Source organism: Petaurus breviceps, unplaced genomic scaffold, assembly GCF_028583685.1.
Source record: "Petaurus breviceps papuanus isolate PSGF00001 unplaced genomic scaffold, PetGlider_PUasm1.0 90784, whole genome shotgun sequence".
Classification (NCBI taxonomy): domain Eukaryota; kingdom Metazoa; phylum Chordata; class Mammalia; order Diprotodontia; family Petauridae; genus Petaurus; species Petaurus breviceps.
In genome coordinates, this window is record NW_027187345.1 from 6,312,158 (window position 1) to 6,338,472 (window position 26,315).

Genomic DNA, 26,315 nt, shown 5'->3' on the forward strand with positions numbered 1-26,315 from the left:
ACACAGAATGGTTCTTTTATACAGTTCTTTTCTTAGCTACGTTTTCACCTTTTAACTGAGCAAAAGTATTATGTTTTTCTTACAAGTTCTTGAGTTAGACATTTCCGGTGAACAGCCATCAAGTTTAAAACCACAAAAGGAAATGAGCTTGTATCCGTGTTTCTCTTTAAAAATCAAATGTAATTAGTTAGAAAATGGCATTACACTAATGTCGAAGAGCAGTTGCTGTTTTTATAGCCCACCTAACTTATTGATGGAAATTCAGAAGTAATTGGAACTACAGATGAGAATGAGGAAGTAAGCTGCTGTAAGTAGATATTATTCCCTTGTAAATATGTAAGTTTGTCTATCTCTCAGTCTGAAAAAGCAGTTTTTTTTTTTTTAAGCAGTCGGGGTTAAGTAACTTGTTCAAGGTTACACGGCTAGGTGTTTCTGGATGGGTGCTAAGTGTCTGAGCCTGGATTCGATCCCAGGTCATCCCAACTCTGGGGCTGGTGCTCTTGCTCACTGTGCTACCTGGCCGCCCCAAAAAAGCAATTTGTTAATGCTGTATACAACTGGGACTTCTTGTTTTGTATTCCTATGTAGAGCTTCAAGGTTTTTTGAATGATTACTATTATATTGGCTTAAGTATATTTTTTCTCAAATATTTGTTATATAACTCAGATGCCCTCTCAAACAGAAAAAGAGATGTTTCCTGTATTGGTGCTGTTCAGACAGTAGGCTACGACCTACTCTGATCAACTACTGGTTCTGTAACCTTTTTAAAATCCTAAATTAAATGCAAGGGCAAGTGTCAAAGTCATTATGCATTCAACTGAAATACAATTCTTTTGGACTGTAGGTGGCCTCCAAAGAATGATATAATAATGTTCAATTGTTGCACTTCTTAAACAGACTATTTATGAATTGAAAAAGAATATATCATTGACATTATTTTAAAGCACTGTAATTTAGTCAGTGTGATTGCTGTCTCCACTCATGAGCTTTGTAGCACATAGAGCAGTGGCTCTGAAACCCTTTGGTGTCCTGGATCCCCTTTTCAGTCTGGTGGAACTTATCAGCTTAATATATTTGAATGAAACCAATTATATTCCATACAGTTTAAAAAAAATTAAACCAAGTTCATTGGCTCCAGGTTAAGAATACCCTGCCTTAGAGGCTTCATGGAACAGTGGGAATATTAGTAGCACTAGAGTCAGAGAAACTGGCTTCAAGTGCCAGCTCTGACACTTGCTAGTTGTGTGGCCTTGAACAAAGCACTTCACCTCTCTAGGCCTCAGTGACCTCATCTGTAAAATAAGGCAATTGTACTAGATGACTTCTGTGGTCCTTTCCAGCTCTCGCTCTATGATCTTTTGCCCTTTAAAGTTAGCCTAAAGTCCTGGCCTGGTCAGGATTTTTTTATATCCTGACTCTATGTGTCCCTCCTAGATTCATGTCATTTGCAAATTTAATGGGAATGTCATCTGTGCCTTTATTCAAGTCATTGATAAAAATGTTAAGCAGCACTGCACCAAGCCCAGAACCTTTTTTCTCGCTCTTGAACCATAATGGCTTTCCTTTGAGCCTAGCCTGAATCCAGACTTGACTCTGTATAATTATTTTGCCATCTAGTCCATATCTCTCCATGGTTTCCATAAAAATAGTTCTGTGTATTCTTTGGGCATTCAAGTCATTGAATTCAATTCAAATTGAATGAACATTTTTTTAAGAGCATATTTAATTTTGAGTGAAATGATCTGAGTTCAAAGATTAAGTCTGCCAATTCCCACCTCTGTAAATTTGGACAAGATTTTCAACTTGTCTGTCCTTCATTTTTTTCTTGGGTAAAATGAAGCTATTGTAATAAGAAATGGTCCTCCCTTCAAGCTCTAAATCAATAAGTAGTCTATATTAAGCACTGAAGCTGCAAAGACAAAAAAAAAAAACTTCATATGGATCCATTCTAGGGAATGTAACCTGCAGATAAGAAAATTTCAATGTAATTTAGGGAGGAAAATCACACTAAAATTGAAAAGATCAGAAAAGATTTTACAAAGGAGGTGCTACTTGAGCTGAGCCTAAAAAGCAAACTCTAAGTGATAGACATGAGAAGAGTTTGCATTCTACCTATGCACAGAACAAATCTTTTTAAGGGGATTTGTTCTTTGAAATTTGGATGCAGTCAGAGGACTGCACTTGAGGGCTGCGGATTCCCCACCCCCTGGCTATGTGAAGACAGAAGCAAACAATCAATTACCAACTTTAGAGAACACCTGTTCAACCAGTGTGGCTAGAAAATTGTTAATATGAATGATAACAATGTGAAATAAATCTTTAAAATGAGAACCAAATCACAGAGAATTTTAAGTACCAGTTGAGGAGTATTTTATACAAAAGGTAATAGAGATTGACTGAAGGTTTTAGAACAGGGGTGTGACATGGTCAGAATTTTGACTTTGATCATTTTAATAGTTGCATAGAAAAAAGATGACAGAGAGGTAGAAATCAGAATCAGGGAAACCAATTAGGAACTTTTAGCAAAAGTCAGAGTGAGAAGTGAAAAACATATGAACAAAATGAGAACTGTGTGAGTGCAGAAAAGGAGAGAGATGTGAAAAATGGTATAAGGGAAAAAATGGACATCAGGAAGTGATTGGCTGTGGGTGTGGAAAGAGAGGAAAGGGTTATGGACAACCATGAAGTTATCATCTTAAGTGACTAGGGGGGTGGCAGTGTTCTTGACAGTGTTGTGGGAATGGGAATTTAAGATCTTCCCTGCCCCTAGGCCCTTTGATAGGCTTAAGTGACTCTGAGAACCTTCCTTGATTTGAAAATATACTCTGCCTCCTAATAGACTGAATATGGTCACATGGAGTCTGTGGCAGGAGGTTTGATTTTCAGGAATGCCCATGCCTTGGTGCTTTGTGATTGGGCAGTGGGTCAAGAGGGTTGTGACATTCTCTGAGCCTGGCCTGGTCAATAAGAAGGCTATATATACCCTGATGTGAGATTTTGTTTTGGGGATCATTTGAGAACTATTGTGTGATTTGACCAGACGAGACTCTGGGAAGCCATTGAGACCCCCAGCTTTGAAAACCCAGATGTTGGTGGTTCCTGTTCTGGTAACTGTGACTATGTATGGATGTAATGGTCAAACAGTTGGAAGCCTGTCTGCTTATGTTTCTCTGTCTACTTGTAACTTCTGCTTGTAACCTTTGTTTGTATTCTCTGAAGTTCAGGGTGCTGATCTTTCCCCTGCACTAGGTAAATGACATATGTTTGATTAAAGCAAGATTGTTAACCCATTTTGAGTTGCTTTTCTTTAGAAAAGCAGATCTGAGAACCTGTGTTGGCAACCACCCTGGGGATACTGGGGTTGCTGCTACAGACAGAAATAGGGAAGACAGGACAAGTGGCTTTGGAAAAAGATGTATTTCTTTTTGGACCTGTTGAGTTTGAGATGTGTGTAGAACATTTTGTAGGAGCTGTCCAACGTGCAATTGATGAGCAGGAACTGGAACTCAGGAGAAAGAGATGTAAATTTGGTAGTCATTCACATAAGTTTGATAACTGAACACATAAGAAATGATGAGATGACAGATGGAGACAGAGATCACTGAATGATAGGCCCAGGACAGAACCCTGAGGAACAGTGGAAAGTGTGTGATAATCTTGCAAAGAGGACTGAGAAAAAAGGTTATGCAATCAACTTTTTTTAGGAAACCTAGGTAATGTGAACAGTTTCCGTTTTTTATTTTCCTTTGAATTGTCTGTTATGTCCCTTTAACAATAAAGACTCTAAAGTAAAGAAGGTTAAAATCCTGTAGAAGTAGACTGAAATTCCCTAAAACCTACTCTATACTCTTGGTAATGGTCAAGTTAGTAAAGTTATGAGAGAAGTTTTTAACCGGGAGGTCTGTGAACATTTAAAAAAATTCTTTGATGACTGTATTTCCATGTAAATTTGTTTCTTTTGTAAGTCTCTATATTATTTATGCATTTAAAACATTATCTGAGAAGGGGTAAATAACTTTCATCAGCCTTCCAAATGGGTAATGACACACAAATCTCTGCTCTAGGATTGGTGGGCATAACTCCAAGCAAAATTATGTAATAAGAAGATGGAAGAGTAAGCAGTAAATCATCATAACTCTTCCATATTCACCTCCAAAAAACATGAAATAATGTCCCAAAACAATCCTGGAAGAGAAGAGCCAGCAAAAATAATCTTTGAGTCCAGCAAACTTGGAAGATTGACAAGAAAGGTCTGTTGCACTTAGGTAACACAGTCCAGGATAGCAAGCTGCTGCAAGCCCCACCTCAACAAATCAGCAGAAGATCCTGAGCCCCAGTGAAGTGGAAGAAGCAAAGACCAACACCAGGATCACCCACATGCCCCAGCTCCAAGAACTACCACGTGCTTCAGCATAACCATGGGCCAATAGGTGGACACCAACACTATGTACGTCTAAACTAAAATTTAATTGCCAGCTCTAGGCCCTCTCCACAAGCTTCAGCATAGGGCTGTACAAACAGGCAACTAGCAGAGGCCAGATCACCACATGCTTCATTGTAGCCCTGGGTAAATGCAGAAACACCCCACTGTCCTCAGCACACACCAGACACCAGCACTAAGACCCTGACTCAGCACCAGGTAACCTGCCAGAACCCTGAAGCCTCCAAAAGTGCCAGCCACCTCCCTACCCCAACCCCTCAGGGTAGGACCAGACACAAGTACCATGGCCATTAGGACAACATCAGTGCAGCACCAGGTAAACAGCCAGGACCTGCAGCCCCTGGCACAAAAAGCCTGAGAATTAAATGTTCCTTCCACCCCAGAGCAGAGCCCAAAAAGTTGAGTAAAATAAAAACAAGAACAAAAAGAATCTGAGGGAAGATCAAGATACAAACTCAGAAGAGGACAACTTAAAAATCATAGAAGAGAGATAAAATAAAAATTGGGAAAAGAAAGGAGAGTGATACAAGAGAATTATGAAAAAAAAGTGTTAGCTTAGAAAAAGCAGACAAATGCTTAAAAAGTAGAATTAGCCAAATGGAAAAGGAGATACAAAAATCCACTAAAGAAAACAATTCCTTAAAACGAATAATTGTTCAAATGGAAAAGGAAGTACAAAAGCTAACTGAAGAAAACAGCTCCATAAAAGTTAGAATTGGGCAAGTGGAACCTAATGACTCTTTGAGACATCAAGAATAAATCAAATTCAAAAGAATGAAAAAAATAGAAAAAAAATGTAAAATACCTCATGGGAAAAAGAACTGACTTGGAAAATAGATCCAGGAGAGACAATGTCAGAATCACTAGACTACCTAAAAGCCATAATCAAAAGAAGAACCTGGATAGCATCTTTCAAGAAATTCTCAAGGATAACTACCCTGATATCCTGGAACCAGAGGACAAAATAGGCATTGAAAGAATCCACCAATCACCTCAAGAAAGAGATTCCAAAATAAAAACTCTAAGGAACATTATAGCCAAATTTCATAACTATCAGAGCAAGGCAAAAATACTGCAAATAACCAGAAAGAAACAATTCAGATATCAGGGAGCCACTATCAGGATTACACAAGACTTACCAGCGACATTAAAGAATTGAAGGTGATAGAATATATTCTGGAAGGCAAAGGAGCTAGAACTACAACTAAGAATCACTTACCCAGTGAAATGAAGCATAGTACTTCAAAGGGGAAAAAATGGTTATTCAATGAAATAGAAGAATTTCAAGCTTCCATAAGGAGAAGACCAGAATTGAACAAAAAAAAATTGATCTCCAATATAAAGATTCAAGAGAAGGCTAAAAAATTTAAAAGGGAAAAGAAAGCATAGAAGATTCAATGGAGCTGAACTGTTTACATCCCTAGATGGAAAGATACTTGTAATTTTTAAAAAATTATACCACCAATAGCTTAACTAGAAGGCATATACATAGACAGAGGGTATGGGTATAAGGTGAATTTGGGGGAATGACATAAGAAATACTTAAGGGATGAGAAAGAGGTATACACTGTATGCACAAGCAAGAGAGAGCTAGAATGAGGTAAATTATTTCTTGTGAAGAGGTGTGAAAAACCACTTACAGTGGAGGGAAAGATGGGGTAATGGGCAATGGACTTTGCTTGAACCTTACATCAGTACTGGCTCAAAGAGGGAATAATATACACAATCAGTTGAATATAGAAATCTATCTTATCTGACAGGAAAGTAGGAGGGGAAGAGATTAAGTAAAGAGGGAAGGAGTTGGCAGAAGAGAGGGCAAATTGGGGGAGGCAGTAGATAGCAGTAAAGCACTGTTGAAAAAGGAAAGGGTGAAAGGAGAGAGAAGACAAGCAGGAGGAAAAATAGGATGAAGGGAAATATATAGTTAATAATCATAAGTGTGAATGTGAATGAGATGAATTCTCCCATAAAAAGTAAGTAGATAGTAGAGTTAATCAAAAAGCAGAAGCCTATAATATGTGTTTTACAAGAAACACACTTGAAGCAGAGAGACACACACAGAGTAAAGGTAAGAGGATGGAGCAGAATCTGTTATGCTTCAGCTGAAGTTTAAAAAAGGAGGGATAACAATCCTGATCTCAAAGCAAAAGCAAAAACAAACCTAATTAAAAGAGATAAGGAAGGAAACTACATATTACTAAAAGGTACCATTGAGAATGAAATAATATCAATACTAAACATATATTCACTAAGTGGCATAGCATCTAAGTTCTTTAAGGAGAAGTTGAGTTACCATGACCAAATAAGAGAGAGCATTACAAAAATGTAAAATAAATAATTTTGATTACATTGAATTAAAAGGCTTTGACATAAACAAAACCAATGTAACCAAGATTAGAAGGAAAACAAAGCTGGGAAACAATCTTAACAGCCAATGTCTCTGATAAAGGCCTCATTTCTCAAGTATGTAGAGAACTGAATCAAATTTATAAGAATACAAGGCATTCCCCAGTTGAAAAATTGTCAAAGGATATGAACAGGCATTTTTTTAAGATGAAAAATCAAAGCTATCTATAGGTATATGAAGAACTGCTTTAAATTACTTTGATTAAAGAAATGCAAATTAAAAAAAACTCTGAGGTACAACCTCACACCTATCAGATTGTCTAATATGACAAAAAGGAGCAATGACAAATTCTCAAGAGGATGTGGGACAATTAGGAGAGTAATGCACTATTATAGAGTTGTGAACTGATTCAACCATTCTGGAGAGCAATTTGGAACTGTGCCAGAAGGGTTATAAAATTTTTCATACCCTTTAATCCATCAATACCAATGCTAGATCTATACTCCAAAATATTGGAAATTGATGGAATGCCCATCAATTGGGGAATGGCTGAACATGCTGTGGTATATGAATGTAATGGAATTCTGTTGTATAGTAAGAAATGATGAACAGACAGATTTCATGAAAATCTGGAAAAACTTATATGAATGATACAAAGTGAAATGAGAAGAAGAAGGAAAATATTGTGCTTCGTATCAGCAACATTGTATGATGATCAGTTATGAAGACTCAGCTCCTCTCGGCAGCACAATGTTCTAAGACAAGTACAAAGGACTCATGAAGGAAAATGCTATCCATATCCAGATAAAGAACTGATAGACCCTGAATGCAGATCTAGGCATCCTTTTTTTCACTTATTTTATCCTTTTTCAAATTTTTTATCTGTTTCTTCTTTGACAACTGTGACTAATTTGGAAATATATTTCATATGATAGCACATGTATAACCTATATTAAATAGTCTACCGTTTTAGGGAGACAGGAGAGGAGGGAGAGAGAAAAATTTGGAACTCAAAATCTCATAAAAATGAATGCTAAAAATTATCTTGATATATAACTGAAAAAAATTAAAGGCTATTAATAAAATAAACTGGGGGGGGGAGTATGAAATAGGCAGAGTTCATCTTCAGCACCCTTCCCATGTCCCTTTTCTGTGCCTTTGCTTTTTTTTAGTACTTTTCTGCCCATAATACGAAGTCCTTTCATGCCTCCCTGAGTTTTTCCCCTTTCACAGATGAAACTAATTTAAAAAACTTAATTCCCACTAAAGTAGTGACTTAATGATCCACCCTTCCCAGAAGCATTTACATTTTAAAAGGACACTAAAAGGAGAGAACACAATTAGGTCAAAAGAATAAATCTTTGATGAGGGAATTTCTGGCACCACGGACAAGTGATAGTGGAGTTATTTTGACTTAGAGGATCTTCCAAGCTAAATATGAAGCCATATAAGCTGTTTATAAGTGAGTAAATCCTGTAATATTCAAATATTTAGCAGTATTGAGGTTCCACATTCCTAGTAACATCAAACATCTCTGAGTTTCAATGGGAGCTTTCCTAGGTAAAGTCTCATAGTAAACAGTTTGTCATAATGCCTCCACCTCCACTTTGTGTCACTTTATGAAGGTTTTCTAATATAATACATCCTGCAGTGTTAGTGACTTAACCTTTTATCCCTTTGAAGAGTATTTATGTTTTAAAAGAGGACTGAAAAACAGAAGTTTTTAATACAAAGGGATAAAAATTTATATTTGAGGAATGTGCTATGGGCTAAATTTAAAAGGATACATAGAGAAAACTTTAACTACATTCTTTGGGCATGGAAAGAGAAGCAAAAAGACATACACAACTATGATACAAGGGAATGTAAGATAAGTACAGAAGAGAAAATCTTTCTATGGTCTATGACTTGAGTAGTGAAAAATCATTTTTACCTTTGAGTGGAAAGAGAGAATGGCCAGGAAGATGAAAAGGCTTCATATTGGAAATGTCACTAGTGTCAATTCTTGAAGAAAGTAGGGGACTCTCAGGGGGTGTTGGGAGGCAGTGTATTTGAAGTATATTTAAAGGATGGAATAAGCAAAATCGTAGGGAAGAGAATAGAATGAGAATAGTACAATGAGGATGAAAGCAAGTATTAATAATAATAATAGCTAGAATTTTTACAGTGTTTTAAGGTTTACAAAGTGCCTTCCAAATAGCTCATTTGATCCTCATAAGAACCTTGGGAGGTAGTTGCTATTATTATCCCCATTTTATTTATTTATTTTTTTTAAGCAATCTGGGTTAAGTAACTTGCTCAAGGTTACACAGCCAGGTGTTTCTGGGTGGGTGCTAAGTGTCTGAGCCCGGGATTCAATCTCCAGGTCTTCTCAACACTGGAGCCGGTGCTCTTACTCGCTGTGCTACCTGGCTGCCCCAATTATCCCCATTTTATAGATGAGGAAACTGAGGCAGACAAAAGATTAAGTGAATTTTCCCAGGTTCAAACAAGAAGTGTCTTAATCTGAATTTGAACTCCTGTTTTCCTGATTACAGTGCTCTATCCACATACCACTTACTTGCCTAATAGAGTTTGGCCCAGGGGCGGCCAGGTAGCACAGCGAGTAAGAGCACCAGCTCCAGTGTTGAGAAGACCTGGAGATTGAATCCCGGGCTCAGACACTTAGCACCCACCCAGAAACACCTGGCCGTGTAACCTTGAGCAAGTTACTTAACCCCAATTGATTAGGGGCGGCCAGGTGGCTCAGCGAGTAAGCGCACCGGCTCCAGTGTTGGGACAATCTGGAGATCGAACCCCAGGCTCAGACACTCAGCACCACACCCAGAAATAACTGGCCGTGTAACCTTGAGCAAGTTACTTAACCCTGATTGCTTAATAAAAAAAAAAAAATAGAGTTTGGCCTGAACATAGGATACATGAGTAGGAGATAAGGTTGCAAAGGTACATTGGAAACATTTTGGAGGACCTTGTATGTCAGCATCAGATATTTAGCTTTGTTAGCCTGACAATAGGGAAACACTGAAGATTTTCTTAGTAGAATAATGACTTGATCATTATGGTGCATTGAGAAAATGACAGATAATGAAAAAAGGATTATTGAAACATGAATAGTCTAAAGGTAAGAGCAGCAGGTAAGAAATTTTTACAGTGGTTTATAGGAGAAGTATTGGAGTCCTAAAGTTAAGTCATTAGCTCAGACAAAGTTGAGGAATTTTTATTTTTTAATCAGGGACTTTTAGTGGCCATTTAAATTGCCATGAAGGAAACCAGCTATTCTACTCATTTAAACAAGTTCTGTCTAATAAAGTATGGCACCTGCTTCTTCCTCCTAAATGGAGACTCTTAGATACTCTTATCCTTTGATATCCTTGCAATGTTCATGACAAAAATGGAAGAAGAACAGTATTTGGAGTCAGAAGATTTGAATTAAAATTTCAGACCTTTCCTTTACCTTCTGTGTCATCTTGAGCAAGTTCCTTAACCTCATATGTAAAATAAGGGGAATGTACTAGTCGATCTCTAAGAACCATTAAAGCCTTAAATCTGTGGTACTGGGAAAGAACAGATCCATGTAGTCACTGACTTTTTGAGATGCAAAAGACCTTAAAGATCATCTAGTCCTGTCCCCTCATTTTATTGTTGAGGAAACTGAGGCCGAGAGAGGTAAAATAACTTGACCAAGATTATAAAAGAAGTTGGTAGTATAGCCAATACTAAATTGTTTTGGGGTGTGTGTGTGTGTGTGTGTGTATGTGTGTCTGTGTGTGTGTGTGTTTAGACATGTCTAACTCTTTGTGATAACATTTGGGGTTTTCTTGGCAAAGATGCTGCAGTGGTTTGCCATTTCCTTCTGTAGCTCATTTCATATGTGAGGAAACTGAGGCAAACAGGGTTAAGTGACTTGGCCAGGGTAACACAGCTCATCAATGTCTGAGGCCAGATTTGAGGAGTCTTCCTGACCAGGCCCAGTACCCTTTCTACTGCACCACCTTGTTGCTCTGGCCAGTACTAGAACCCAAACCTTAACTCAATATAGAATTCTTTCAAAATTCTTACAGTACACTTTATCCCATTTTCAAAACCACATTAGATTCTGTACTCTAATTTCAGTTTTTACTAAACAATTCTCTCTCTCTCTCTGTCTCTCTCTCTCTGTCTCTCTCTCTGTCTCTCTCTCTCTCTCCCTCCCTCCCTCTTTGTCTTTCTCTCTCTCTCTGTCTCTCTCTCTCTGTCTCTCTCTCTCTGTCTCTCTCTGTCTCTCTCTCTCTCTGTCTCTCTCTGTCTCTCTCTCTCTCTCTCTCCTTCCCTCCCTCCCCCCCTTCTCCTCTCCTCTCTCTTCCTGTCTCTCCCCCTCTCATTTTCCTCTTCGTTGTTCTCCCTCTTCCATCACTGGCAGGTATCTTTACGTCAGCAACAAGTAAATGAAAGATTGAATGAATGGGCTATCTTCAGTGAGAAGAACAAAGAGCTTTGTGAATGGTTAACTCAGATGGAAAGCAAAGTTTCTCAAAATGGAGACATCCTCATTGAAGAAATGATAGAGAAGCTTAAGAAGGTATGAAATGTTCAGCTTTTGATGTCTTAAGGTTTCATTTTATTTATACATATCTCTCTAAGGAACTACATGGATTCTTAGTCCATATACAATTTTCTAGCAACAAATACTCTAGCATGAAGGTTGGTTCTTAAATATTAGAGTCTTTCTAGCTACTTGTAAGAATTTCTTTTCCCCAGGGTTAAATTTCATATCATAGCCATGTTGTTTACACTCCCCAACAACTATACATAGATTGCCATTCAGCTCCCCTGTCCTCTCACTTTAATTATTTTCCATTTATTTTTACATATCCTCTATGGAGTCATTGAATACACTGGAGACTTTCCTCCATTTTAGGATACCAGTGCAAATACATAGGCTGTCCATGTGTTATCCCTCATCTAATAGTTATTTAGTAAATGAAACGAATGACAAAACACTTGGCAAATGCCTGTTATAACCATCATTTCAACTTTTGTCAGTGATTTCCCTAATGAACAGCAGTGTCTGGCAGAATAAAACACAATAGGACTCTGTGTTCTCTATCCTCTATTGGGAGTCTTTTTATAATAATTCTCACAAATTAATCATTATATTAAGCAATATATTAAACATATTCAAATGAATAAAAACACGAAACAAAACAGCTTTTTAAGCATTCTATAACCCCTACACAGAGAGGTATATAATTGTGTTTACAAATAAAGTAACTTTTTAATGATAAGAACTGATATTCATGTGGAAGTGCTGATAAATGAAATTATTCCCAAATAAACACAATAAAATTGATTTTTTTTTCTAGTACTGCATAGGTGAATGCATTAAAAATAAGCCTCCTAACCTTCATGACCTTTATTTATTACTCAGGATTATCAGGAGGAAATTGCAGTTGCTGAAGAGAACAAAATCCAACTACAGCAAATGGGAGAACGACTTGCAAAAGCTAGCCATGAAAGCAAAGCATCAGAGATAGAGTACAAGCTGGGAAAGGTCAATGACAGATGGCAACATCTCTTGGATCTGATTGCAGCCAGGTAAAAAAGGATGTTCTTATTGCCTTCATTAAAGTTTGTGTACACTCAATCAGAAGGAAAAAGTTTTCTCCAACACAATATATAGATTCCTTTCCTTACTTCCTTATTCCATGCTTTTAGTCTAAAATTCCTCTCAAAAATTAATTTAATCAGCTTAACTCATTAAACCTAGTGATAATTACATTAAACGAGAAAGTTGGTCAACCTTCCCAGAATGCATGTCAGAGTGATTTTCTTGTTTACTTCTGGGTCAGAAGACATATCTAAAAATCTCTTTAAGAACATAAGGACACTGGACAAAAGAAAAGAATTTTTTTTATATAGTCTCAGCTTTGCAAAGAAAGTTGTTCAAAATCATAAAATGTTGCTGCCATGTGTGTAAGCTTATCATGGTTACTATTAACCTAGAACAATGTTATTTCATAACAGCTGCCCCTTTATGTTAAACATCCTATTAATCATATACTTCTGCATAATGGCTCAAAGAGATAAAGTATAATTATTGTGATAACATTAATTTTAATAACTCACATTTACATGGCACTTTAGTATTGACAGAGCATTGCCCTGTGAAATGGGTAATACAAGCATATTAATACCCATTTTACAGATAAATCCATTGGTAAGTATTTGTCAAGCACCTACAATATGCCAGTAATTGTATAAGGTGCTGGGAATACAAGTTCAAAGACTGAAGCAATCCCCATTCATGAGGAGTTTGTGTTCTAATAGGATAGATAACAAGTACCTTTGCAAATATATACACCATAAACAGAGAGAGAGAACTAAGCTTCAAGGAGTTATAGTGACTTAGGATTTGTTCTGTGAAGTATGAATTCAGTCAAAAGGCTGCACCGAAGGACCTAGAAGGTCACATGTGGCCTCGAGGCCACAGGTTCCCCACCCCTACCGAGTCTATTCCCCAGTGTTCTTTTTCTTAAAAGTTATGAGCCAACCTTTCACTCCTTCCCCCCCCCCAAAAAAAAAGAAAATTCAAGAAAGTTCCTTCTGGAGGTATGTGGCATATGATATGATTTTAGGGAGACAAGCAATTATGATAATAATTTCAGTAATGCTAATGATAAGAGATTGTCTGAAGACAACTATTAGACAAATATGACGGGAGTTTAGTATTATTAAACTCAAAAGGGAAGAGGGGATTTTAATGATAATAATTCTTTCTCTAATTTTCAAAGAACTGCCTTTTAACACTATTTCTGATCTGAGCTCCATTATTCATTAATTTTATGCTACAACTCATGTTCAAGTGAAGACATGATCACAGAGCTTACAAAGTATTTCATAGTTTATTAGAAGGTCATTGAGTTCAGTGACATTCAAGATATGGTATCTATAAAGGAGCTGTACAACACTTTCATTTATTAAAAAAATGCCTAACTTTGGAGGTAGGTGAGAAGATGAGGATTTTCTTGCTTTCACTGAATAGGAAGGCAAAAAAGCAGCTAATACATGTTATCACTTCAGGATTTTTGTTCGTTTTAACACCTTTATAATTCAACATTGTCTTAAGAGCTCCTTGAAAAAAAAGTAGCCACATTTTTGTTTCATTATGGTGAATAATATTTCCATTATTTTGTTTACTTTGTGTTTAATCAGCTTACTTTGGGTATGTATAATCCTAATTAAGAATTTAAAATTTACTACTATTTTAGCATTGTTTCATTTGCATTCAAATGAAAACAAACCTCTTTCAGAAGGATAAATTCAGAAGAATACTTCCTCTTATTGGAGGAGCTGAGGTATATACACATTTGCTGTGAAATATTGGGTCTTTTTCTAGATCTAGATAAGAAAGATTAGATTGAATAGTATTTTAGAATAACCCACTGAAGCCAGTAAAAATTCTTTAATACCATTGGCTGAGACATTGTGAGAAAGAATGTGCACTCTTGAAAAGCTTAAGCATTTAGATGATCAACTTAAAATATCCTGTAAGTATTAACATCAAGTCAAAATTAGGTTTACTGGTTTTACTTCAAAACAATTTTTAAATAGACTTTATATGTAAAGTCTATATATACTTTTTTATATAGACTTTCCTGAGCATTTGTTTTAGAAATGTCAAGTATTTCCCAACTCTTTTAAAATAAAAGATAAATTGGCAGATATGAATAGGTTTATAAAGCATCCATCATATACTCTAATGCTTATTATCATATTTTTTGTATGTTCTCTACTTATAAAAAAAAAATCCATGGGGCGGCTAAGTGGCACAGTGAATAGAGCACCGTTGCTGGAGTCAGGAGGACCTGAGTTCAAATGTGGCCTCAGACACTTAACACAAAAACTAGCCGTGTGACCTTGGGAAAGTCACTTAACCCCAATTGCCTTCCAAAAAAAAAGCAAAAAAAAAATTCCACCGCTCATTTTAAGAGATAGTAGAATGAACCCTGGAATCAGAAAACCTAGATTTGTGTCATGATTATAACATTTACTTGCTATGTGGTCTTACCCAATTACCTTGTCTCTCTGCAAATCAGTTTCCTCACCTGTAAAATGGGGATAAGGAGGAGAAAATGGCTTAGCAAATAGAGAGCCAGCTTTGGAATCGAGAAAAACCTGAGTTCAACTCCCCTCTCTGATTCATAATGGCTAGGGGGCTATGGGTAACTTACTTGATGTCCCAGTGCTCCTAGCAGCTCTGAAAGACTTTATCAGAAGTTTCGGATCATTATTGGTAAAAGCATTTCCTTCATAGGGAGTTTTCTATGCTAATGAAATTATTGGTCACCCCACTCCCACAGAATTAATAGTATATAATACCTACTACTACGTGTGTCTTTTTGTGTGTGTGTGTGTGTATGTGTGTGTGTGTGTGTGTTGTATAGAAAGTGATTTGGAATCTGTAATGTGTTTTTTTTTTAATGTGGACTTTTTGTGCACTTGGGCTAGGAAAATATTTTGTTTGGGGATTATTTTTGATTTAAAGAGTTGGTTTTTTGTTTTTTGTTTTTTTTGCTTTGGGGGGGTTATTTTTTCTGCTTTTTATGCTCATAGTTTTTTCTATTACTTTTATTCAAAAAAGTTGCCCTTTTTCTAATTATCAGATGCCAAATTGAATAGCAGCCTGTAGATGGCTAGTTGGTTTTCGGCTTTAATGTCTCATTGGATCCATTTTTTTTTTCTAAACAACTTCCCCGAAGGACATGTTGACCTTATAAATTTGTTTTTCCATTTCCTTGTCTATCAGCCCATCATTAGACAGTGTATTGGCTGAGTAGCAATATCCAGTAATAGTTTTCAGCTGCACAATATCTGTAGCATCTTCAGCTGCACAGTCTGCTTATTTATAATGCAGGCTTGTACATGACCCATTTCTTCCAACTTGTTGGACCTTGTTGATTTTAGCTGCCAGTCCTCCTCTCTCTTCCAACTTGTCAAACCCAGAACTAAATCTTTAAATTAGCATTGTAATCTTTTGCATAATTTCTGTTAAGTTTGCTTTGAAAACTGTTCATGTCAGGTTCCAACATTAATGACTCGAGGACATTTGTTGTTATCCATTCACTTGAAAGATTTCTCCTAGCAACCAGAATTATGACCTAGCATAGAGAGTAGAAAGAACATTGTACTGAGTCAGGAGACCTGAGTTGTAATGAATGAATACAGATCGTTTACTGCGTGTCAAGCACAGTGCTCAGCAAGCCCTGTGGATACAGATACACACTGGGGGCGAGGGGGGTACTTCCCCCTCGTAATTTATAGTTTTTCCAATGGGTGAAATTCCACCTCCTCCCACCTCAATTAACCACAAAGTCTAGAGCCAGAGTCCTTCAACTAAGAAGGACCCAAAGCTTCAATTGGGTTTCAGAATCAATCAATGAACATGAAGTATAAACAAGATTGACTCTACCCTGAGGTGAAAAATCTTTAATGAAGAAGAGAATAAGTTTAAGTGGCTAACCAGTATCAGTATAAGTAGCTAGCCACAGTATCAGAAGAATTTCAGTAGTCTCAAAGAAGGAGAGTCTAGCATAGCAACAGAAGATTTCTGTTACTGACTTGAGTATTTAAGTTTGATCTGAGTCCTTGAGCAAGAGTTTATCTTGGAGGGAAGGGGAGAGGGGGAGTAAGTGTTTATAAAGTGCCTATTTTATGTCAGCAGTTATGCTAAGTGCTCCAAAAATATTACAGAATCTGATCCTCACAATAAACTTGTGAGGTAGGTGCTGTTACTATCTGCATTTTATTCCTGAGTAAGCTGAGGAAGAGGTTAAATGACTTGCCCAGTTATTTAATCATCAACAACAATTCTCACATCTACCTCTCCTGCACCAATTTCTCTCCTGGTATCCAATCTCCAACTGCCTTTCAGATGTCTTGAACTGAATGTTTATTAGACATCTTAAAGCCAACATGTCCAAAACTGAAATCATTATCTTTCCCCCAAAACCCTCCTTCCATCCTACCTTCCCTATTATGATAGAGGACAACACATCCTCCCAGTCTCTTAGACTTATAACCTAAAAGTCATACTCTACTCCCCCTTCCCTATCCTGTCTCTTACCAAAGTGTCAATTTCATCTTGTCACCATCTCTCAAATATGTCCCCTTCTCTTCTCTGATGTTGCCACCACTCTGGTGCAGGCCCTCATCACCTTGCTCCTCGATTATTACAATAGCACGCTGGTGGGTCTGCTCAAATGTCTCCCCACTCCAAGACATCTTCCGTGATTTTCCTAAAATCCAGATCCAACCATGTCACATACACACTACATGATAAACGTCATGGCTCCCTATTGTCTTCAGGATCAAATACAAAATGTTCTTTTCAGCATTCAAAGTGCTTCATAACCTGGCCCCCTCCTCCTTTTCAGTCTTAATACCTTAGTCACAGCCATATACTCTAGTAACACTGGCCCTTTCTTGCTTCCTCAAACAAGACGCTACAATTCTGGTCATTTTCATAGTCTTTTTCTCCCTCCTGACCTCTACCTACTGACTTCCCTGCTGGCTTCCTTTTAAGTCCCATCTAATATCATAATTGAGCTTCAATGTCCTCATCTGTAAAATGAGTTGTTTGGATTAGATGGCCTTTAAGATGTCTTCCAGTTCTGAATCTATTATCCTATGACTCGATCCCATTGTACTTTTAGCAATGTCAGCATGCTATTTCATTTTCGGCATCTCTGCCTAGAGTGCTGTGTACATATAGTTCTAATTGTTGAAACTCAAAAAAGACTTAAGGAAAGTAAGAAATAAGATCAAAGCTTCTAAAACCGTGAGATATAGAACAAATTTTTAAAATCTTACAATTTTAGTTTATAAGGATCCAATTAAAATATGTAATAAAATAAAATTTCATATTTACGTAGCCCTGTTTACAAAGTACTTTCCTTACAGTAGTATTTAAAGCAGGTAACACTGGTACTATTATTTCCTTTTTATATATAGTGAGGTATAGAAAGATTAAGTGGTTTGTCCATGATTACACAGCTAATAAAGTGGCAGTGTGATATGGGAGGAAACCCATTATATTTGGAGTCAGAAAACCTGTTTATTCTACAGTTTACTCATCTGTAAATTAAGAGGGTTATACTCAAAAATGCTGAGGGTCCTTTCCAGCTTTTACACTGTGATCCCAGGTAGCAAAAGCAGGACTATAACTCGGGTCCCCTGATGTTAAAATCATTATTTTTTCTACCATGCCTTATTTTCCTACATAGACTATTGAGAAGAAATATCAGTAAGGGTGAATCATTTTTGCTAATGATGAAGATAAGAAAAAGCAATAATGACAAAAAACCCAAATACTTCAGTTTTAAAATAAATGATTTTAGTTGGGAAGAACTTTTAAAGAAATTACAGAGAAAGTAAGTGGTTAAATGTTATAGAAAATCAGATTTCAGCTCAAAAGGGAAAAAAAAATTCAGAACAAGATGGAGTGGGCTGCCAAGCAGGGTGGCATCTCTTTGACTATTTATGGGCAGTGAGTTCTTATAGTGGATTAAGTACTGGGTCTGGAGTCAAGAAGACGAGTCTTCCTGAGTTCAAATACAGCCTCAGACACTTACTAAATTTTTGACCCTGGCCAAGTCACTTAACCCTGTTTGCCTTGGTTTCCTCATCTGTCAAATGAGATAGGGAAGAAAATGGCAAACCACTCCAACATCTTTGCCAAGAAAACCACAAATGGGGACACAAAGAGTTTGATATGACTGAAACAGCTGAACAAAAACAACAAACCATGACTATTCATCAAAAATTCAAGAAAAATTGTATGAGAATTAGTGACTTCTGGAAATCACTTTTTATGCTGAGATCTTGTGATTTTTGAAATTATTAAATTTTAAAATTCACTTGAAGCTAGTATTAGTTAGAAATGGAAAATGTTAAATCCAGAAAAATGGCAATAAAATAAATAAATGAATGAATGGATTTTTGAAATTGGAAAGTACAAAGGAAAGTAATGAAATCTATCAAAACAAATTTTAAAAATAAATCTGTCTTGGAATCTACTTTAAACAAAACCAGTAATTTTTCTGGTTTTCTGTAAAGAAATTAGAAATCTTCCATGCTGTGAAAAATAATTCACAATAGAATTCCTTTACATGACAATTTCTCCTAGTGAAATGAAAAAAAAATTATTTGATTTGCATGTAACTCTTCAGGAAAATATTCATTGCCCACAAAGAGATGTTCTTTATAACTCTGTATACTTACTAAGCTTCTAAAAACTTTCTATTTCAAAGAAAGCTAAAGAAGTTTATAGATGTCATTTACATTTAGCTCTCACTTTTCTCAGTGGCCCCATGTTTCAGGATTTCTCACAGTGCTAATAGTCACTTAGTGTCATTAAGTAAATAGTTTAACTGACTGATTGATTGAACAAATTTAAATTAGGAGAGATGGTTAGTTTTGCCTTAGAGGTCTCAAGCCAAGGCTTCATGATAGGTACATCCCTTCCTTCCTACATCATCCATTTTTCAGCTTCCTTTTGTTGTCTTCCCTTCCTCCTTATATTATAAGCTCCTTGCTCCTTAAAGGCAATAACTGTCCTTTTTTTTTCTTTTGTATTCCCATTATTCAACACAGTGCCTGGTACCTACTAGGTACTGACCAACGTGTAAATTACTTAACTTCTCTGGGCTTCAGTTTCCTCATTAATAAAATAACAAGGTTGCCACAGATGGACTCTGCACTTCGTTCCAGCTTTAGAATTATAATTCCCATGCCTTAAATTGCTTGATCTCTTCCAAGTCCAATGATTTCCAAATCTTTTTCTTTCAATGGGCCTTTCTCAGTTTAAGCAACCAGAAGGCATAAGATATTTTAAAGGAACAAGCAACAATAAAGCAGTATCTTTATTTTTATTCCTGCATTCGTTTTAAGGCAGAGACCTTGTGCTTTTCATTGTTTTCTCCCCACCCCCTATCTTCCTGCTTCCTCCTCTTGTAACTTGGCCCCCACATTCCTCTAGTGGTTTGCTAGTAAATGTTTAATTAGCCCTCTAAGGAAAAAAAAATGGAAGACAATTTTTTTAATTTAATATGAATTATTAGCATTTTCCCCACCACTTCTTTAAGTCTAGACAATCAACAAATCAAGCCCTGATTTTTAGGGATTGCCAATTTCCCAGGTGTAAATGCTCATACTGAAAATTTAACAATCAACTCAGCTCTGGAGAGTCTGTTGGAGCTGGCTCCCAGCCCCATCCCTTTTCACAGATGTTGTAAACAAGAGAGAAAATAAGCAGACCCTACTTGATGTCTGCTCTAATTTTCTTTTCTTACCCTCTGTGTGTTTGGGTGGTTTCCTTTTCAAAGAGCTTTTCCTAATTTATAAAAAGCATACAAAAAGAAAATTCTCTTGATAATCAAGAATCCATGTGTGTCTGGTCTGTACGAGTTATCTTTCATATCTGTCTTTCCTTTGGGCTGTAAGACTCCCACTCCTTGCAGATTATACTGAGCCTTTTTTTTTTCTTACACTCATGGCCTACATTCCAGGAGATCAAGCCTGGCACATGTTGATGAATGTAAGTTTTATTTAGAAACATGACCACTTGTCACCGCTCAGTCTCATGTCATTAGACAGAAGCTACCAACATTTGTCTACACCGAACATTTTGATACTTCTGTACATTTGCAAAGGAAAAAAAAATCATACAAGTGCAATCTCTATAGGCTTTTGGTCTGCATGGTGTTACTTTTGGCAGTGGAAGCTTTCATGGTGGTGTTTCAGGATTTGTGTACCGTGAGGATGGCAGAGGACGGCAGTGTGGATTCAGATCTCCCAGATTGTAACTGCGATGTCACAAGGCAGGAATCTACTTGAGTTTCTTTCATTGTGCATAGTTTTCATGGTTCTGTGTATAGTTTATAGGACACTAGCTAGACACTAGCATTGATCCATGATTGTTTTGTGCCAAGGTTTAATAGAAAATAATTGGCATGAGGATATTGCCACATAGATGTAATTCTAGAAAACAGATTTTTTAATAAGTTTATCCCTAATAGAAATGAGATTAAGTGAACATGTTAATGGTTGTTATTATAACTGGTTATTTCAGTTGTCTCAGTACTGTGTGTGTCATGTGAGGGATATGGCTATTGTAGAGAGGCTTGGACATGAAGCAAAGATTCATTAAAATGCCCTAACAACTATATAAAGCATGAGGTCTTGATAAAAGTGAAATCCAATTTTACCCAAGGATAAGAAAATTTTTCCCTCTATAAAATGCATATCTAGTCGTGTTTCCTGGTTATGAGAGGGGGCTAGGAAAAGTAATTGTTCCTTGGGGGAGAAGAGGGAATATGAGGGGTGTTTGTGTTTTATCCTATATTTTTTAATAAGTTCATTAAAGTTACAACTTGTTAAACTAATATCCAACTTTATGAACTGGTTGTTTTAAAAAGTTTCTAATTAATCTGGGTTGAATAAATAATATAAAGAATTAAATTATCATGTAACCTTGTACGTGTTTATGATTTGTTCAAGATCTTTGTTTTAAGTTTCTGCAAAAACCCTTTTTCTCTTTTTAACATGCCATCTTAAATTAGAAATTTCTAAATTGTATTATTAAATATAATGTAATGACATTTGAATTTCCTGTCTTTATGGACTAAGGAAAAACATATATATATATATAATATATTATATATGTATATGTAATTTTTCTTTTCAAAATCATAACATCTTAAGTTCAAAATTTTGAATTTAAAAAAAGTGATGAACATCAATAGCACATTTTAAAATGTGGACATGTTAGCAAACTAGAGAACTGACTTAATAATAGTATTTTACTTCCTAAGGAAGGTCAAGCTCCCAAGTTATACATGGGGCTATGAGAGGATAGCTATAAGCAAGCCACAAGGGGCTTATGTATTTAGCAGACTTGCTAAATTTACTGAGCTGTAAGACGTCTCTAAGTTTCTATTTTGATTGTAATCCCGGATGCCACCACAAGGAATGTCCTCCAAACTTCTTAGTCTGATATACAGGTGAAAACATTTGATTCTTTTTAAAGAGTTTTCTTTATAAAAGCATGGAAAAGCAAATGTGAGGTCTACCTTTATATTAAAAATAATACCTGTCCTGGAATTAAAGAAGTATGAACTTGAAGGAAATTTGATAAGACATTTCCCTCTAAAACTGAATGTATTATGCCATCAACAGTAACATAGGCTTAAGGGTAACATAGGCCTTTAACACATATGCATGTATGTATGTGCGTATATATGTATGCATGTCATTCTTGTATTCCCTAGACTCATGGTTGTTTTAAAGAGGAGTTTGTCCCTGAAAGACTCTGTGAACAAATGTTTCATTACCATGGTGTCTCTGGCAACTTGCATGCTAACTGCACTGACAAGAGCTTTCATGCAGAGCACTTCTTGTCCTCAAGAAGATTGCATTCTACTTGAGCAACTCAACTCAGAGAAACAGGTTCTTGGTTCAACTCTGTATATAATTCATAATTTCTTTGGTAGTTGGGAAGGTTGAGGAAAGACCTCATGTAAAAGAGTGATATGTGATGTGTACTAAAGGAAGCTAGGGATTTTATGATCTAGGAGTAAATAAAGAATGTCTTTGACAGAGAGGGAGCACCTGTACAGAAGGATGGAGGCTCTAGGGAACTAACCACCAGACCAGTTTGGTTGTTTTTCTGTTGTTTTTCATTCACATCTGACTCTTCATGACTCCATTTAGGGTTTTCTTGGCAAATATACTGGAGTGGTTTTGCCATTTCCTTCTCCAGATCATTTTACAGGTGAGGAAACTGAGGCAAAGAGGGTTAAGCGATCTGGTGAGGGTCACATAACTAATAAGTGTATGAAGCCAGATTTGAACTCAGGAAGGTGAATTTTTCTGACCCCAGTTGTGTCACTCTATACACCATACCACCTAACTTCCCAGATCAGTTTTACTGAAATGGAAAATATGTGAACAGAATTTATATTAAATAAGATTGGAAAGGTGGGTAAGAATAAGTTTGTGGAGGGCTTTAAATATCAGGTTAAGGATTTTGTGATTTTAATCTTTGCGTATTTACTGTATTTTAAGTCAGGTGAATATTGAATCAACTAATCTAAATGTTCAATTTTTAATTAATTAATTATTTCTAATACAAGAACAAATTGGGTTTTTTTATAGAACCATACAGGAACAAAGGTTATAATATCAGAGTTTTAGAGGTCATCAAGGCCACCCCCTTCATTTTACAAATGAAAAAGCTGATGCCCAAAGAATTTAAGAGACTTACCTTAGATCACACAGGTAGGAAGGAGTAATATGTGGTAGAGTTGAAATTTGAAAGCACATCTTCTTATTTGGAATCTGGTCCTCCTCACCATGCAGAATGGCACCTAATTATTTTTTTCTTTAATTTACAACTATGGCGTTTTTCAGTTTTGTGCCCATCAGGCATTCGAACTGAATTTCATCAATGATTGACACCCAAGTAAAATAAGAGAACTGTGAGAAACATGAATGAGCTCTCTAGGCAAATACATAGAAAGATTTTCAAGAAAAAATGAAAAGACAAGCACTTGGGGACAGTGCACAGTCTGTGCTTTTCAACCTGTTTAGGGAAGTTTCTCATGAATGAATCATGGTAACTTGTGGCAAAGCTATGATTTCCACTTCCTGGAAATATGATATGCAGTGAATACTGACTGTACTCTGCAAAACTAAAGTTGCATTTTTTATTTCAAAGTAAATCTCAAGCCTTACAAGTGACCAAAAGCATAACAAGCATTCATTTGTGTGTGTGTGCCCTTTGCTTTACTTGCAGTAAATGTTCAGCTAATATGTATTGAATGAATGAAGAAAAGGGATATAAGCAAATCTGAATGGAAGCTTTTTCTCCTTTTCCTATATCTGTTAAATGTAAATTGTGCTTCAATGATATTTTTCAATCTAGATAAATTTTGAATAATTACTAAATAAACTTTCTGTGGCGTATATTTGAAGAAGAGGGAAAAAAATCCATGTTTTCATTATCAAATTTGTCCAGCAGTTATATGTTTGGCAACTGTAGCATTTATTATTACCCCAATGAAATGGTTTACGTTGGAGCTTACAAAGATCCCATCTTTGTTATTTCAAATTATGTCTTAAGGATGAGATCTTTGCTATCTGGTTAATTTGACTAGAGCATTGTGCAAATGCCACAAGCTCCATCTCTCTATGAGAGTAACCTGGTCACGTACTATATCCTGAACTTGGCCAACTCTTCAGAAAATATGTGTCTGAGGCCATTAGAGGACCAGGCAAAAGTATGAATGGACTACTACCAGCTTCTAGTGGGAAAAGAATTCAAAACACATGGCCTTATGAAGCAGGACTTATGTCATCAGCGATTTTTTTTTTGTTTTTTTGACAAAGCACAGCACATTCAATAAAACAGGTTCCCAAAAACTGAGCTTTGAAAGGAAAACATTAGATCATGAAATCAGTATATTTTCATGTAGTACTAGAATCCATTTGAATTGTAATAAAAAATTTAATACTATATTCGTTGAGCAATTGGTAGTAAATCCAAAATTTCAAAACACTTAGACTTTTACAGAATTACTATAATGTTTTCCAGGAAAAAGAAGACTAGCCATTTTTCAACATGTCTTTTTATTATTATTCTTTTTTTTCTGGATCTGTGATTTTATTATTAGAGATTATTCCTTGTGGGACAACTCTACCAATACAGATCTGCATCTGTACTATAACTTAGAATCCAAGAGGTTAAGTGACTTGTTCAGGGTCACATAATATATCAAGAGACAGGACTAGAACTCAGGTAATGCTGTCCCTTAGCACAGTTCTTTCTCCAATGTGCCACACATATTATTATCTTATAACAATAAAATTTATGTTACATTGAGAACTACCACAAAACTAGAAAGTGTAAAATGATTACCTTTATTTTTCAGCAAATCAGCACTGTTAACAGAGCTCCCATTTTTTGGTGGCAATGAGTTTTGTTTCTGTTTTTATTTGTTTACTCTGAAGCCCTATAGTTAACCTGGAGAATGGAGGCTGCTTACAGACCAAGCACAATAAGGTGGTTTTTCTGGCAGTCAGGTTCACAAATGACTCCTATGACCTCTTTCCCATGCCCTACTTACCTTTATGGCAGCAAAAAGTCTGGAATGTAATATGGTTGGAAGTTGTCACCTCACTATTCTTCCTTTACCGTGCCCCCATTTCAAGTAAGAACTGAGATGTACTACATGTCAAGAAGATATCTGTTACCCTGAAATATTAGGGAGGGTAACAAGACTCTGACTTCTAGTTAGACTTTACGCAAGACTGGTTGTGGACTTTGAGTATCAAAAATATCAGCCCCTAAATAATGCTCCATTCCTGATATGGTACAGTATTCACCACATGGATGGTGTGCTTCTTTTTTTAAATATATTTCTTATTGGGGGGCGGCTAGGTGGCACAGTGAATAGAACACCAGCCCTGGAGTCAGGAGGACCTGAGTTCAAATCCAACCTCAGATGCTTAACACTTGCTAGCTGTGTGACCTTGGACAAGTCACTTAACCCCAATTGCCCTACATTCTCCCCTCCAAAAAGCAAAAAAAAAATGTTTCTTATATTCAGGAAATGAGTGAAAACAAAGATCTCTTTCACATGAATGTTAGATGCCTGCTACATTGTGTTTGATCAGGAGATAAACAGATTTGGAATCAATTTTTGCAAATTTAAATAAAAGTTATAGAACTGACCCTTACCTTGAGTTATTATATTAAATGAATTAGCTGTGATAAGTCAGAAGACCTGGACTGACCAGCCTGGGCTTGGTTACTTGTTAGCATATGACCTTGACCAAAATACTTAACCTCTCTAAGCTTGTGAAGACCAAATGTGAGAAATTGTATATAAATTGCTTTGTAAATCAATAAATATTATATAAATGAAACTATATTATTAGTATTGAGAAGCTTCACACACTCAAAAGAAATACCTTCTAGCACCAGATTCATCTCTAAGAACAGTGCTAAAAGTGATTTAATGGCAGTAGATGGAATGACATATTATGTGATATTTGAATTTAAAAAGTACATTAGTCAAACACTTGACAGATGTTCAAACAGAATGGTGTATTGTTGTTTGACAGTGGTGCATTACATTACATTTATTTTGTCCTCTAAAATGAGCTTTTCAATCTTAATGCTGGCTTGCTGAGACCTATCCCACTAAATTAAAATTTCTGGTTTAGAACTACTTGTATTATAATATGTGAAGTGGTATGTGAATATGTAATCCTGTTTTGTGATACTCAGGTATGAGTATCAAAACGTGGTCTGACATGTATCATAGATATAATGCCATTATTACGTTCTCTTTGGAATTAGGCATAATTTTGCTTTGAAATTTGGATGTCAGAGAGAGGCTACAGTGGGTGAGAGGGCCAAATGTTGATGCAAGAAACACTTCAAATGATCAAATATCCCTTAAAGTAACAACTTTGCTTTTCGTTATG

The 26,315-nt window shown here is 36.3% G+C and overlaps 1 protein-coding gene across 10 annotated transcripts in view; it reads left to right on the forward strand.

The window, feature by feature from the left end:
* The window catches only part of SYNE1 (spectrin repeat containing nuclear envelope protein 1), a 575,153-nt gene that overhangs the window by 501,041 nt on the left and 47,797 nt on the right, over positions 1 to 26,315 (forward strand). For 9 of the 10 annotated variants that reach the window (XM_069069647.1, XM_069069646.1, XM_069069648.1 and 6 more), the window contains 2 exons: positions 11,188 to 11,346; positions 12,196 to 12,362. In XM_069069647.1, the coding sequence (XP_068925748.1) occupies positions 11,188 to 11,346; positions 12,196 to 12,362 (326 nt within the window). Of the gene's footprint in view, positions 1 to 11,187; positions 11,347 to 12,195; positions 12,363 to 20,373; positions 20,645 to 26,315 lie in introns of those variants that run through there. The other variant, XM_069069656.1, reaches the window with a different exon arrangement.